Source organism: Cervus elaphus, chromosome 20 (genome assembly GCF_910594005.1).
Source record: "Cervus elaphus chromosome 20, mCerEla1.1, whole genome shotgun sequence".
NCBI lineage: Eukaryota > Metazoa > Chordata > Mammalia > Artiodactyla > Cervidae > Cervus > Cervus elaphus.
The window spans coordinates 123331196-123345376 of NC_057834.1; the positions used below are offsets into that span (position 1 = coordinate 123331196).

Here is a 14181-nt window from a genome sequence, read left to right on the forward strand (position 1 = left end):
GAAACCCTTGTTTGACAAGCTCACACATTTCTCTTACGTCTGATAGTTTTCTTAACTGTCCTTTACAGATTTTTAATAGCATACTTAAAACTTCTACTATTCGAAAGTCAATCATGAGCTTAATTGCAACATTTTACAAAATGTGTTCCTTCCTCCCATACCTCCTCTAATTTTATTTTTTTAAAGATCTGATAACTTAATACCTGACAATTGGATCCACAGCGATAAACGTAATGTCTAAAATAACTTAACTAAAACAATTCCAAAGTGCCATTAGCAGAGATCACATACAAATGTAACATGGTACTTTCAAAGCTTTATTATGGAAAAACAGTTAGGTCTCCAAAGCATGGGCATTCAAACAGGCCATTTAAACAGGCAGATTATCAATGACTAATGAACTCAATGGGAGGCCTACAGGTCAAGATATTCAGTGATTATGTGGCTTACCCTTACAATTTTTCTGTAAGATATTTTTTAAATTTCTTACAGGCTTTTTTTCAAATGTCAAATACAAGAGAAAGTCTAGGTTAAAAGTCTCTTAGGTATTTTCAATGGTTTCTGAATTATCTGTAGGGAGCTCTGACTTACTTGTATAGAGTTTGATATACGTATCGACCATGAAATCCAAATCATGTTTTATATCAAAATTTATGTTAAGCAAAGCCAAGTTACTTGACCTTTGATATGTCAAAGTGTTCCTCAAGTATGCTTTGAGATGCTTTTGCCCATTTTCATAGTGTTCATTCTCAACTTTCATCACAGGAAGAATACATAGGACCTTCAGCAATGCATAAACATTAGGAAAAAACAATGTCTGGTAGATGAAGGGCTTCATAAATAGTGGATGGAAGTTCTATATCTTTCCCTCTGTGTTTCCATTTGATTCTCCAACAATGCAGCTCAGCAGAGAGTGTTGTCAGGATTAGGTAAGTCACTTCGGTACATGTCAGCATGGTGCTCCTCTGACGTATTGAATTTGAGCTGTCTCATGACAGAGGGTACCAGGGATAAGCATTTAAGAGCTTTGTGGTGCTGTTCTGAGAATATATCTTTCAGTTCCTGAATAATGTGTTCCACAGTTGGAACACTTAGAGTTTCTTTATAGTAACTCTCAGAGGTTAGCTGAGACTCCAGGTTACTGTGCTGAGCTCTGCGAAATTTCCCTGGGGGTTTCATCTGAATACGGTTTGGTTGTTAAATCTGTGGCTTCCTCAAACCAAAATTCACGACAAACTTCAATATTTTCCATCACTTCATTTAGTGAATGTAACACTGCAGTCAAGCTACCAGCTGCAAAAAAGACATCAGAGGTTTGCCCCTGAAGATTTTTCCCAAAGGCTCTTGTAAAAGATAAAACATTTTAAAGAACAACAATGGTAACCATGAAATCAAAATCTGTTACCACACTACAGAGCACAAATGCTTGGCCAGCTATACAGTTATTCCGTCTAACAGTTGTATCAATATTTATAGCATCTAAGCATAAAACAAGTGCTTGTAGGAGGTCCACTAAGATTTCAAAAGCATCATGCCTACCTGTCCACTGAGAATGGCAAATTTCCTTCAGTTCTTTGCCCCTTTCTTCATTGTTCTGAAAGAGGACAAAAATTACACTTTCAAGCTCTAAAAGCAGTTGTGGTGATTGATGGAAAAAAGAACAAACTTCCTCAATTGTTCCTAATGAGACAGATACTCCCATAACAGGCACTGCTTTTGCCAACCACATATTTAAGGTGCAGGAAGAGCTGGGTGTGTAGCCTGGGGATATTTCTCTAAACATCTAGAAGCAACAACTTTCATTTGGATGAAAATCCACTAGACACAAAGTAAGCCTGGCCACGACAGTACTCAGTGTTTAATCCCCATTTCTCAGTTATTATAGTGTGAAATTTCACGGCCAAAATTTCTGCATCAGCTTCATAAGGCAGGAAGCCTACAAATTCGTCTCAGGTTGTGAGCTTCTCGACAAACCTCACCAACACAGGCAGGTGCTCTTCCCCTGCGATGTCCACCACATCATCAGTGATGATGGAAAAGAAGTGAGAGTCTCTCACTTCCCTGAGGGTTTCTTCCCGAATGCAGCTCTCACAGATCTGTAGCATCTATTTCTGCTGTGTTTCTGAACAGAACAATGTGTTAACTGCTGTTGTCTCAAAGCGCTTTCTCAGAACCTCTTCACCAGAACTGATCCAGCACTCTAGCAACGCTTGCAAGTTATCAGGAGTAAAAAAACTTTCTGGGATCTCATCAGCTTCATGGCCATCCAGAGGTATGTTTTGTTTTCCCATAAGAATCAAAATTTTAGATAAAGACTTTAAGTATTGTTTTCCTTCTCTTCAAGAGTTAATGTCTTCATCCTGCTCTTCACCCCTTCCTTCTGCAGGGGAATTTTGAGCATTGCTCTCGTTTATTTCCTTTTGTTTTGGTTCCTGTTCAGAAGTTTCATCAACAGGTCAAGGCCTTTTAAAAAGGCCTTCAGAAGTTGAGTCATTAACACTATCACTTTGTTTCTGTTTCAGTGTCTCAATTTCATCTTCACTCAATTCTTTTTATTAGCTTTCTGTGTCTATTATGTGGATTATTCAAATGGCTGGCGAGATTGACTACTACTGGTATTGCATTATCTCGGAGACGGTCCCATAAGGACTAGTTCTGCAGATCATAGAAGTTTCAAAGTGTTTGGCCCATGGTCGATAATGTTTATTTAGCTGATTAGCTTTTTATTTTCTAAACCTGCTCACCTGCAGTTCACCACCTACTTCTGGCATCTGGCTGGATCCCACGGGAACCTGAAGAAAGCCAGGTCTGAGTGCATGCTCTTCTGCGTGCAGTTGGGGGCCTGCGCAGAAGTTCGACATCATTGTCCGCCCTACAGCTGGCCCAGCCCTCGCCTCCTCGCCTCCTCAGAGCAGCCTGCCTGCCCATCGGGGCCGGGGAGGGAAGAATAGCTCTTTTAATAAAATGTGCTGAGACAATGAATAGTCTCGTTCAAAAGAATGAAGTTGCAACTCTCCCTCACATCATGTATAAATATCACTTCAAATGGAGTAAAGACTTCAACATACGAGCTGAAAAGAGAAAACTTTTAGAAGACAGCAAAGGGTAAGTCTTCATGATCTTGGATTAGGCAACAGTTTCTTAGGACCCCAAATGCAGAAGCAACAAAAGGAAAAATAAGGAGTCTTCAAAATTAAAAACATTTGTGCTTTAAAGGACAACATCAAGAAAGTAAAAAGGCAACACATGGAATGGGGCTGCCAGAAATATTTGCAAATCATACATGTGAAAAGGATTTTATCTACAATATCAAGAACCCTTGTGCTTAGTCGCTCAGTCATGTCCAACTCTTTGTAACCCCGAGGACTCTTTGTGACACCGTGGACTGTAGCCCACCAGGCTCCTCTGTCCTTGGGGATTCTCCAGGCCAGAATACTGGAGTGGGTTGCTATGTCCTCCTCCAGGGGATCTTCCCAACCCAGGGATTGAAGCCAGGTCTCCCACATTGTAGGTGGACCCTTTACCATCTTAGCCACCAGGGAAGCCCAAGAATACTGGAGTGGATAGCCTATTCTTTCTCCAGCGGATCTTCCCTGCATTGCAGGCATAGTCTTCACCAGCTGAGCTACCATAAAGAACCCTTACAATTCAATAATAAAGAGACAACTAACCAAATGAAAAAATGGGCAAAGGATCTGAATGAACATTTCTCCAAAGAAGATATACAGATGTCCATTAAGAACATGAAAAGATGCTCAAGGTCACTGATCATCAGCTCAGTTCAGTTCAGTTCAGTCGATCGTTCGTGTCTTTTTGTGACCCCATGGGCTGTAGCACACCAGGCCTCCCTGTCCATCACCATCTCCCAGAGTTTATCCAAACTCATATCCATCAGGTCAGTGATGCCATCCAACCATCTCATCCTTTGTCATCCCCTTCTCCTCCTGCCTTCAATCTTTCCCAGCATTGGGTCTTTTCAAATGAGTCAGTTCTTCGCATCAGGTGGCCAAAGTATTGGAGCTTCAGCTTCAACATTAGTCCTTCCAATGAATATTCAGGATTGATTTCCTTTAGGATTGACAGATTGAATCTCCTTGCAGTCCAAGGGACTCTCAAGAGTCTTCTCCAATACCACAGTTCAAAAGCATCAATTCTTTGGTGCTCAGCTTTCTTTATGGTCCAACTCTCACATCCATACATGACTACTGGAAAAACCACAGCTTTGACTAGACGGACCTTTGGTGGCAAAGTAATGTCTCTGCTTTTTAATATGCTGTCTGGGTTGGTCATAGCCTTTCTTCCAAGGAGCAAGCATCTTTAATTTCATGGCTGCAGTCACCATCTGCAGTGATTTTGCAGCCCAAGAAAATAAAGTCTGGCACTGTTTCCATCATTTCCCCATCTATTTGCCATGAAGTGATGGGACCAGATACCATGATCTTTGTTTTCTAGATGTTGAGATCTAAATCACTTATCATCAGGGAAGTGCAAATGAGAAAACAATGAAATAGTACTTTACCCCCACTAGGATGGCTATAATCAAAAGCACAGATAATAACAAGTGTCATGGAGAATGAGAAGAAATTGGCACTCTCATTCGTTGCTGGTGGGAAAGCAACATGGTGCAGCCATTTTGGAAACCAATCTGGCAGTTCCTCAAAAGGTGAAACACAGAACTAACATATAACCCAGCAATTCCACTCCAAAGTGTATGCCTAGGAAAAATGAAAACCTATATCCACATAAAAAGAATGCTTATAGCCACACTGTGTATAACAGCTAGAAAATGGGAAACAAGATTGTTGCCGTAATGGTCTGGGAGCAAGTGACGCGAATGAAGACAGAACACGAAATCTGGTGCAATGGGTCAGGAGACCTGCAGCCTCTACTGGACTGAGATGCAGAGTCCACTCTGAGTCCAGATTTTATTCCTAAGTGCAGACTACAAGAATTTTTTTGGTCTTATCTTTCTCAAGACATATTCTATTTCAATCATGTACTCCTAAATGTCATGGATTACATTGACATAATCCAGATTTCCTTGTTTTTATCCCAGGCTGTTTCCTTTTGAGGCAAGTCTCAAGAACAATCAGCAAGTGCGTAGGCAGCGTTCATGCCTGGTGCCGACCCGGTCTTCCAAAGTCTATGCTTTCATGATCCCAGTCATACTCCCTTCTGGGTCTGGCCTTGGGGTTTGTAACAAGGCTATTATTCTAAGGAAAACGTGAAAGATAATTATTAACATAGTTTCTTAATATATGCTGTTTTTCCATATTCTATTTCTGTGGAATTTCTCAAAGCTGAGAAAGTACGTTATTAGGAATTCCCACTACACCAGGTGGCCAAAACCAAAAGATGAATGGATAAACAAAATGTGGTATAAATGGAATATTATTCAGTCATAAATAGAACAAGAGTCAGCCAGAAATGGCTATTATTCAGCCATGAAAATAAATGAAGTACTGATACATGCTGCAACATGGATGAATCTTAAAGATGTTATGTTTAATGTAATGTTATGTTTAATGAATGGAGCCAGCCACAAAAGACCACATATTGTGTGATTACAATTATATGAAATGTCCAAAACAGGCAAACCCATAGAGGCAGGAAGCAGAATAGTGGATGCCTAGGGTTGGGGGGATGCAGAGAATGGGGGCTGATGGCTAAAGTGTATGGGATTTCTTTTTTTGTTTGTTCGTTTATTTATTTTTAATCGAAGGATAATTGCTTTACAGTATTGGCTGGATTTCTGCCATACATCAACATGAATTAGCCATAGTTGTACACATGTCCCCTCCCTCTTGAACCTCCTTCCTATCTCCCACCCTTTCCCAACCCTCTAGGTTGTTACAGAGCCCCAGTTTGAGTTTCCTGAAGAATAATGAGAATGTTTTAACTTAGTTGTGGTAATAGTAGCACAACTCTGTGAATACACTAAAAACTACTGAATTGTTCACTTCAAATGGGTGAATTGTATAGTATATAAATTATATCTCAATAAAGCTATTAAAAATTTAAAGAATCGACAATAGAGTGAGAGCAAGAAAGCAAGAGTCCTCGACCTGCCCAGCAACTCACATGGTTTCTCTTTAAATATCATTTAATATCATTCTATCTGCTGCTGCTAGCAGCTCTGTGATGGAGGAACTACCGCTTTTTAGAGATATTGCAGTTGTGTGACAAACCCTAACTCCAAAAGGAAAGACGGAAACCAGCTTAGGTACCTACCTATGCCAGGCTCTTCACACATCATCTCATTTAATCCTTGAAATACCCTGTAAGGAAAGAAAGTATTATTACGCAGTTTTACAGATAAGGAAACCCAGGCTCAGAGAAGCATACTATATGTCCTAAGACACACAGCTACAACACAACTAAGCAGAATTTGAACTCTGTTTGATTCCATTGCTGGTGCCCTTTCTCCAATGCCAGCCTAATGCCCAGGATCTGAGTCCTGTGTCCCAGCTGCTGGACATCTGCTCACACTCCAGCCCCCTCCCTAGCCCCCGGCTGCTTCTCTGTGAAGGTTTCCTGCCCCCTTCTCCCTCCACTGTACACAGAGAACAAAGACTAGCACTGATACTACAGCCAGCTGGCCTTATTCCCCAGAAGAAGAAATTCCAGTGCCAGAGAAGCCCGCCTGTGCCTAAGGAAGCCCTGGGGGACCCAGAGGAATGGAGAAAAACACCCACTCCCCACGGCAAATGGGCCAGACCAGAGACTCTACCCTGCCTGCAGAGGAACACCTGAGAGGCGTGGGGAGAGCCCAGCCCTCCCCGGGAACTCATGGCTAGAATCCTCACCTTGGAGCAGAAGGCTCCACAGTGAGACGCCAGCAGAACAGGGACATTCTCTAGTGAGAGCAGTCAGGAGGTCTGGCCTGTGCTGGGAGCCCAGACTCTGGATTTCCAAACCAGCCCAGAGGTTCATTCCCAATCCTACCCCTACCTGGGAGATGGTCCCAGCAGATTTGGGATGGTCCACCTGGCTCCCACAACCCCTTCCCATCACTGACTGATCTGAGCTGGGAGAAGGGCTTTCCCTAGGAAGGGAGATGGGCCAGAAGGAAGATAGGGATGCAGAAGATGAGGCGGGGGGTGGGACTGAATCACCACAGTCATCTTTACCTGACAGCCAGGCCTTGAGGGCAGGGCTTTTCTGCTTGGCCCAGCCAATTGGCCCCTAGGGTAGCCTAGTGGGATGAGGCCAGTGACTTCTGGGTGGAGCTGGCTCCTCTTAAAGAGAGGGAGAGTTGTACCAGGCTCAGCCTGAGCTGCAGGGCCATGGTCAAGATGAGAGGTAAGGAGGGTCCCTCCTCTGAATCTGAGAGAGAGGCACCTGAGGAAGGAGGTATTGGACTCTGAGACAGGGAGAAGAGCTAGATTGTGGAGTGGGAGTGGGCTGGGGGGCGGGTAAGATGGGTCCAAGAGGGAGTCTGGGCATAGGGCCAGGCTAGGGAAAGAGGGGTGGGTTCTGAGATGGGACGGGAGCTAGGTCAGGGGCTATGGATAGGTCCAGGTGTTGAAAGTGAGTCAAGAGGATGCATACAGGTCTGGAGAATGCATCTAGGGGTTGGGCCCACTCAAGGGGAAGGTCATGGGGGCTGAGACAGAATGGCAATCACTCAGTGAGATGGGAAAACCTGTCCCGGGTGGAGAATGGATTCCAGAGGTTAAGGTAGGCCTGGCGGGGGCTGCTGAGAGGCTTGACTCTCTGTCCCATGGGGCATGGTCACGCCTCTCCTCTTTCCTGAGAAGCCTCCCCTTCAGAAGGCTCTTCTGGCATTGGGAGTGGCCTGCACCAGGAACCAGCGGGGTCCCTGCTCCTCCTCAGTGGGTGGCCCCTAAAGACCCTTTTTATTCTGAGAGCTTCAGCTGTGCTGCCAGGACGAAGACTGGACTAAGGGGATTCTCAGCGGCCAAAAAACTAAAGCTAGTGCAGGGGCACTCAGCATGTCACTGCTCCTGGCTGCTCCCTTTAGAGCAAGTGACGCCAAGGAAACCACACAGACTCTCTCTCAGGGTTTCAGACTCTTAGGTGAATATCTCTGTAAATCAGAATAGTTATTTGTGCAGGAGAAAACTAAGTCACTCTGGACTTATATATTAACTATGGTTTTCAATCTTGAGTGCACATTAGAAAACAGAATGTTTTGACAAAAATCCTGTGAGGCTGGAGAAGAACAGCAGGGCTAGCAAGTTCCTGTGGGGCATGAGTAGTCGTTGAGAAAGTGGTCACAATGCCCCTACTCCCCTTCCCTGAAGAGAACTGTGCTATACACACACACACACACACACACACACACACACACACCCTCTCACAAAAGGACATATATCCAAATAATACAGACACCCTCAGGCTCCCCAGTCCCACCTCATGCTCAAACACAGACACAGAATCAAACACAAGAACACAAACAACCAAATTCTCTCTCAAACTCAAGCAAATGCACACATATCATTCTCCCTCCTCCAAACACAGGCCAACATGCACTATTTCTACAACATCTCTCACTTTTCTGTACAGATTCATCCATACATTTACTCAGGTACCTACACTGTATACTCATACCCCACAACATACTCAGTTCACATAAAATCACAAACAATGCACAGTTACACAGGACAATGATCACAGACTCACAACCACAGCAACTTTATCATAGACAACCTCACACACACACACACGCACCATCAGAAGCAGGCATGTTTACCCTCCAGTAGGAAGCTGCACACAACCAGGATTTTCCAATCACACCTACACACATGAACATTCACAATCATACAACTAAAGCTAGCATAGTTGACACATCATTCATATCCCACACAACACAGACACAGACACAACCACAAACACATGTTCACAACCACACATTGGACAGACACTCCTGACCTTACCACTCCCACTCATCCGCACAGACAAGCTCGTCCCAGTTAGGGCAGGGTACAGAGCCCCAGCCCCTATTCCTTTCTCTGCCCCAGGAATCCTGATCTTGGGGCTCTTGTTGGCCACCCCCAGCTGCCTTGGCTTTGATGAGGACTTGGCTAAGTGTTTCCAGGACCCTGAATACGAGTCTATCCTTGTCACAGCCCAGGAGGGCCTCCACACCTCCCCAGTGCCCAAGCGCATAGTGGTGGTGGGAGCTGGCATGTCAGGGCTGACTGCAGCCAAGGCCCTGCAAGACTCGGGCCATCAGGTGAGCTGGTGTGGGGGGGGCCTCAATCATTCACCTCCAGTTTGCTTCATTGGGTGAAAAAAGAAAAGGAGTGGGGTTACAGCCAACCCTTGGACAAATGAGCATAACCCACTCAGTCTCTCAGCCCTTAGTTATTGTTCCTCAAAAAGCTGCATCCCCTGAGACTTAATTGCAACTTGTGTTCTTTTGGAAATAAAAGTAGAAAAGGGCTATGCTAGCCAGAAAGGACTAAGAGGTTCTGACCCCTGCAACCCTGGAGCCCTTCTGCATCACCTACGTTACTCAGGTCCCTCTGGGAGGAAATCCCACTCTGCCCAGTTTAGTTACCCTGCACATTCAGGGACCTACCAGTGGGAATTCCAGAATAGAGCCTGGGGCCGGGGCAGGTGGGAAAAGGGAGTGCATGACTCTGGGAGTGACAGCAGCCTCCCTGGACACCAGGTAACCATCTTGAAAGCCAGTGACCACGTTGGGGGTCGCGTGATGACATTCAGGAACAAGAAGGAGGGCTGGTACTATGAACTGGGGCCCATGCGAATCCCAAAGTCCCACAGGTAAGCCTCAGGAGAGGGATGGAGTAAAAGGCAAGGAGGAAGAATTAAGAGGAGTAGGAGGTGGGCTGCTGCCATTGTGTCAGAGCCCTTTCAGACTCACTGTTTCATGGGATTCAATCCTGCAAGTCTGGTCCCCCAGCTGACAGAGATGATCGAGGCTCAGAGCTCAGGGTAATATATCCCAAACTAATAATGACCATTTGTTGTTGTCCGACTCTTTTGTGACCCTATGGGCTGTAACCTGCCAGATTCTTCTGTCCATGGGATTCTCCAGGCAAGAATACTGGAGCGGATAGTCAATCCCTTCTCCAGGGAATCTTCCCAATCCAGGGATCCAACCCAGGTCTCTTGCATTGCAGGCAGATTCTTTATAGTCTGAGCCACCAGGGAGGCCAGAAACTACTTTAAGTGATAAAATAAATAATAATAATAGTAGCTGTCATTCGTGAACACTTACTACGTGCCTGGCCCTATGCTCAGTACTATATGTGCATTATTTCATTTGACTCTCACAGCCTTATAATGTAATATGCTTATTTTTCCTATTTACAAATCAAGAAACTGGACTCAGAGATATTAAAGTGACTGACCTAAGGTTCTCCTAGGAGGAAGTGACAAAGCTCCTCAAAATCAAGGGAGTACTTGGCACCAAAGCATATGCTCTATTTCTAAATCAGAATCTGGAAGATAACCTGGCCCCCAGTTCTGGGGCTTGTAAGACAAAAAGATCCTTCGCCTGATGCCCCTACCACATGCCTCATTTTTTGCCTTAAGTGGAAACTAAACCTGAGATTTCCCTACAAACACTATCCTAAACAAAACCAAAAGTTAACAGTAGCAGCCCAAAGTAGGAGTCTTTAGATATGGCCTCAAACTTACTTAGAGCTTCTCTGGTGGCTCAGATAATTTACCATCTCCTGCAATGCAGGAGAACCTGGGTCAGGAAGATCCCCAAGAATACCCACTCCAGTATTCCTGCCTGGAGAATTTCATGGGCAGAGGAGCCTGGTGGGCTACAGTCCATGGTGTTGCAAAAAGTCGGACACAACTGAGCAACTAACACTTTCACTTTTCAAGCTCACTTAGAAATGGAAATTTAAATTCTGTCTGAAACAAAACGTTTTGGGCTCTGTAGTTGAGCTCTATATGCTGGAATTTCCTTAAGGGCCTTCTTTCAGTCATGGGGAACTACCTACTCCCTGTCTCCCTCAGTGAAAAAACAGGAGAAAAAGAACTAATGCAGTAGTAAGAGAAGGCGAGGTTAGAGATGAGGAGGCAGTCAGTCTGGGCTCCCTGGGCACATGAAGAAACTGGTTTTCCTGGAAATAGTTTCTACTGTGAGGTAAACAGAAATGAGGTGTCCCACAGATGAGGGCCACGTTGTGCCTGTGTCTGTTCCAGGTTGGTCCACACCTATGTCAGGAAGCTGGGCCTGAAGCTAAACAAGTTCCTCCAGTACGATGACAACACCTGGTACTTCATCAACAGAAAACGCTACCGCGCCAGGGAGATTAAGGCCAACCCAGAGCTTCTAGGCTGTTCCATGAACCCAAGAGAAAAGGGCAAGAATGCTATAAATCTCTTCTACCAGTCCATTGGCAAGGTGACTCCTGCCTCCCCCCTCTCCCCATCCCCCACCACCACCCCCGGGGTCAGGAAAACACAGGTCTGGCCAAAAGTCACCTAGCAAGTTAGGTGACCATCCATCAGGCCACCTTACTCCTACCTGATACTCTTATGATTGGTCTATCTTCCTTCTAACACCCCCTAAGAATGTTGCCACCCAAGCCCTAGTGCCCAGCTCCATCCCTTCTGTCCCATGTGGACCAATCATCCATTCCTTGATTAAGCAGTAGGAGGAAGGGGAATCACCAGGTAATCCAATCCTTGGTAATGAATCAGTCTTCCTGGATTGAAGTAAATGTATTCACCTTTAAATTAAATGAAGGAGAGATCTGGGGGTGGGGAGGGGGAGAGAAAATTTAGGAGGTGGAAACTCCCTCCCCCTTTTCCCTCCATCTACTTCCTCTTAGTCCCCATCCTCTTCAAAGGATCATCCAGAGAACCCAGAAGTCCCGCCTCTGGCCCTATGACTTTCAAGTTGCTACCCCTTCCTCTTCTCTACAGCTCAAAAGCCTGAAAGAATTAAACTGCAGCCACCTGATGTCCTTTCACAATTCTTACTCCACCAAGGTGAGTGAGGCAAAGTCCCAAGACAGGGATGAAAGGGGGTCTGTGCTCAAACTAGACCCCTGGGATTGTCCCCTCCCTACCAGGACCTTCTCCCAATGCCCAAGGCTTCACCTCCCTGGAGTCCCCTCACCCCTGCTTCAACCTTGCCTACCCCAGGTCCCTACTGAGGCCCCTTCCTACATACTGTGCCCTCTACCTGATGCTTCCATCTCCCCACAGGCTTACCTGCTGAAGGAAGGGATGCTGGGCCGAGGAGCAGTAAAGATGATCGGGGATGTAATGAATGAGGATGCTGGATACTACAAGTCCCTTCTGGAGTCCCTTCAGGTTGACATGATCTTCACAAGTAATGAGTAAGGCTGATCTGGACCAGACCTTGAGCCTGCCCCTTTCTCAAACACGCAGAACAGAGAAAGGGAACTTCGATTACAGAGTAGGTCCTATGTGCCAGGTGCCATGCTAAGCATTTTCCAAGGATGATCACATTTAATGCTATGATCACTTGGAAGGCAGGGCACTATAATTCAGAGTCATGTTACCAGTGAGGAGGCTGAGGCTCAGAGAAGTCATTCAACTCAAGATTCACACAAGCTGGGCAAGGAGCACGTAGGTCTGCAGGACGCCTCCTGGGATGCAGAACTGCATGGTGGCTGAAGCCATGGGCTTTCCAGCTAGATTGCACATGTCATTGTGAGAAAGTCCCTTTTTTCTGGGTGTTCCTTTTCCAAAGTATAAAAGTAAGCAATGATCCCTCCCTCACAGAGACTAGTTAAGGTGAGATGTGTGACATACATGGACTTCCCAGGTTGCTAAATGGTAAAGAATCTGCCTGCAATGCAGGAGACCCAAGAAACGCAGGTTCCATCCCTGGGTGCGGAAGATCCCCTGGAGAAGGAAATGGCACCCCACTCCAGTATTCTTGCCCGGAGAATTCCATGGACAGAGGAACCTGGTAGGCTACAGCCCATGGGGTTGCAGAAGAGTCAGACACGACTGAGCACACACACATGAAGTATTCACCACCTACTGCAGGAGGCCCGTTTCCTTCCTTTTGGGCCTGGGATCGCTGCTGGCAACTCAGCAGACTGTGCCTCCCACACTCACCCGCTTCCCTCTCTTCACTACAGCTTTTCCGAGATCACCGGTGGCTTTGACCAGCTCCCCAAAGCCCTCAACGCCAGCCTGAAGCCTGGCACCATCCGTCTGGGCTCCAAGGTGGAGAAGGTAGTGAGAGATGGGCCTGAGGTTCGGATTTCCTACCGGACGGGCGAATCCAGCTCTACCCTGCGCACCCTCACCACAGACTTTGTCATCATGTCCGCCTCAGCCAAGGCAACGCGTCTCATCACCTTTGAGCCCCAGCTCTCGCGAGACAAGATGGACGCGCTCGGCTCAGTGCATTATACCAGCGCCACCAAGGTGGTTCTGGCGTGCAACAAGTCCTTCTGGGAGCGGGACGGCATCCAGGGCAGGGTCTCCATCACCGACCTGCCCTCCCGCTACATCTACTACCCCAGCCACCGCCTCCCCAGCGGCAAGGGTGTCCTGCTGGCCTCCTACACCGTGGACGACGATTCCCTCTTCTTCATATCCATGAAGCAGGACCAGGTGGTGGATATCGTCCTGAGGGATCTGGCGGCGGTGCACCAGATTCCCAAGGAGGAGCTGCGGCGCATGTGCCCCTCTTCTGCGGTCAAGCACTGGTCTCTGGACCCCCTCTTCATGGGCGCCTTCACTGAGTGCACACCCTATCAGTTTGTGGACTATTCGCAGCAACTTTTCCAGCCAGAGGGCCGCATACACTTTGTTGGCGAGCACACCTGCCTGCCCCACGCCTGGATAGACACAGCCATCAAGTCCGGCCTCCAGGTAGCCCAGAACATCCAGGCTGCCGTGGACAAAGAGAACACCGAGAGATAGAAGACCTTCACCAACACTCACAATCATTTCTAACCCTAAGAGAAATCCCTGAGGGAATCTGGCAGGAAGCAGCCTCTGAGGTGGGAGTTGGAGGCAGAGATCCTGGTGAGAGGTCAATGTTAGTTTCCCTGGCCCACAAACAGGAACCCCCAAATACCAGACAAAGACCCCAGCTGGCAAATTCACCCCCTTTCCTGCTTCTCTCTCCTGAAAGCCCTTGAGAAGGGTCAGCAGAGTCAGGGTATTTGGAGGGATAGGGAAAAACATCAAGGATGGAGGTGCTAGAATCAGACCTTAGCTTGCAAAGTAATAACA

At 46.4% G+C, this 14181-nt stretch overlaps 1 protein-coding gene and 1 pseudogene across 1 annotated transcript; one reads left to right on the plus strand and one right to left on the minus strand.

The window, feature by feature from the left end:
• Positions 1-541: 541 nt before the first annotated feature.
• Positions 542-2861, minus strand: LOC122676493 (annotated as a pseudogene).
• Positions 2862-7286: 4425 nt separating this feature from the next.
• LOC122676818 (L-amino-acid oxidase-like) lies at positions 7287-13866 on the plus strand. Its single transcript, XM_043876379.1, has 7 exons — positions 7287-7302; positions 8985-9199; positions 9641-9753; positions 11155-11419; positions 11881-11946; positions 12166-12299; positions 13074-13866. The coding sequence occupies exons 1-7, from the start codon at positions 7287-7289 to the stop codon at positions 13864-13866; spliced, it is 1602 nt and encodes a 533-aa protein (XP_043732314.1).
• The last annotated feature ends 315 nt before the right edge of the window (positions 13867-14181 follow it).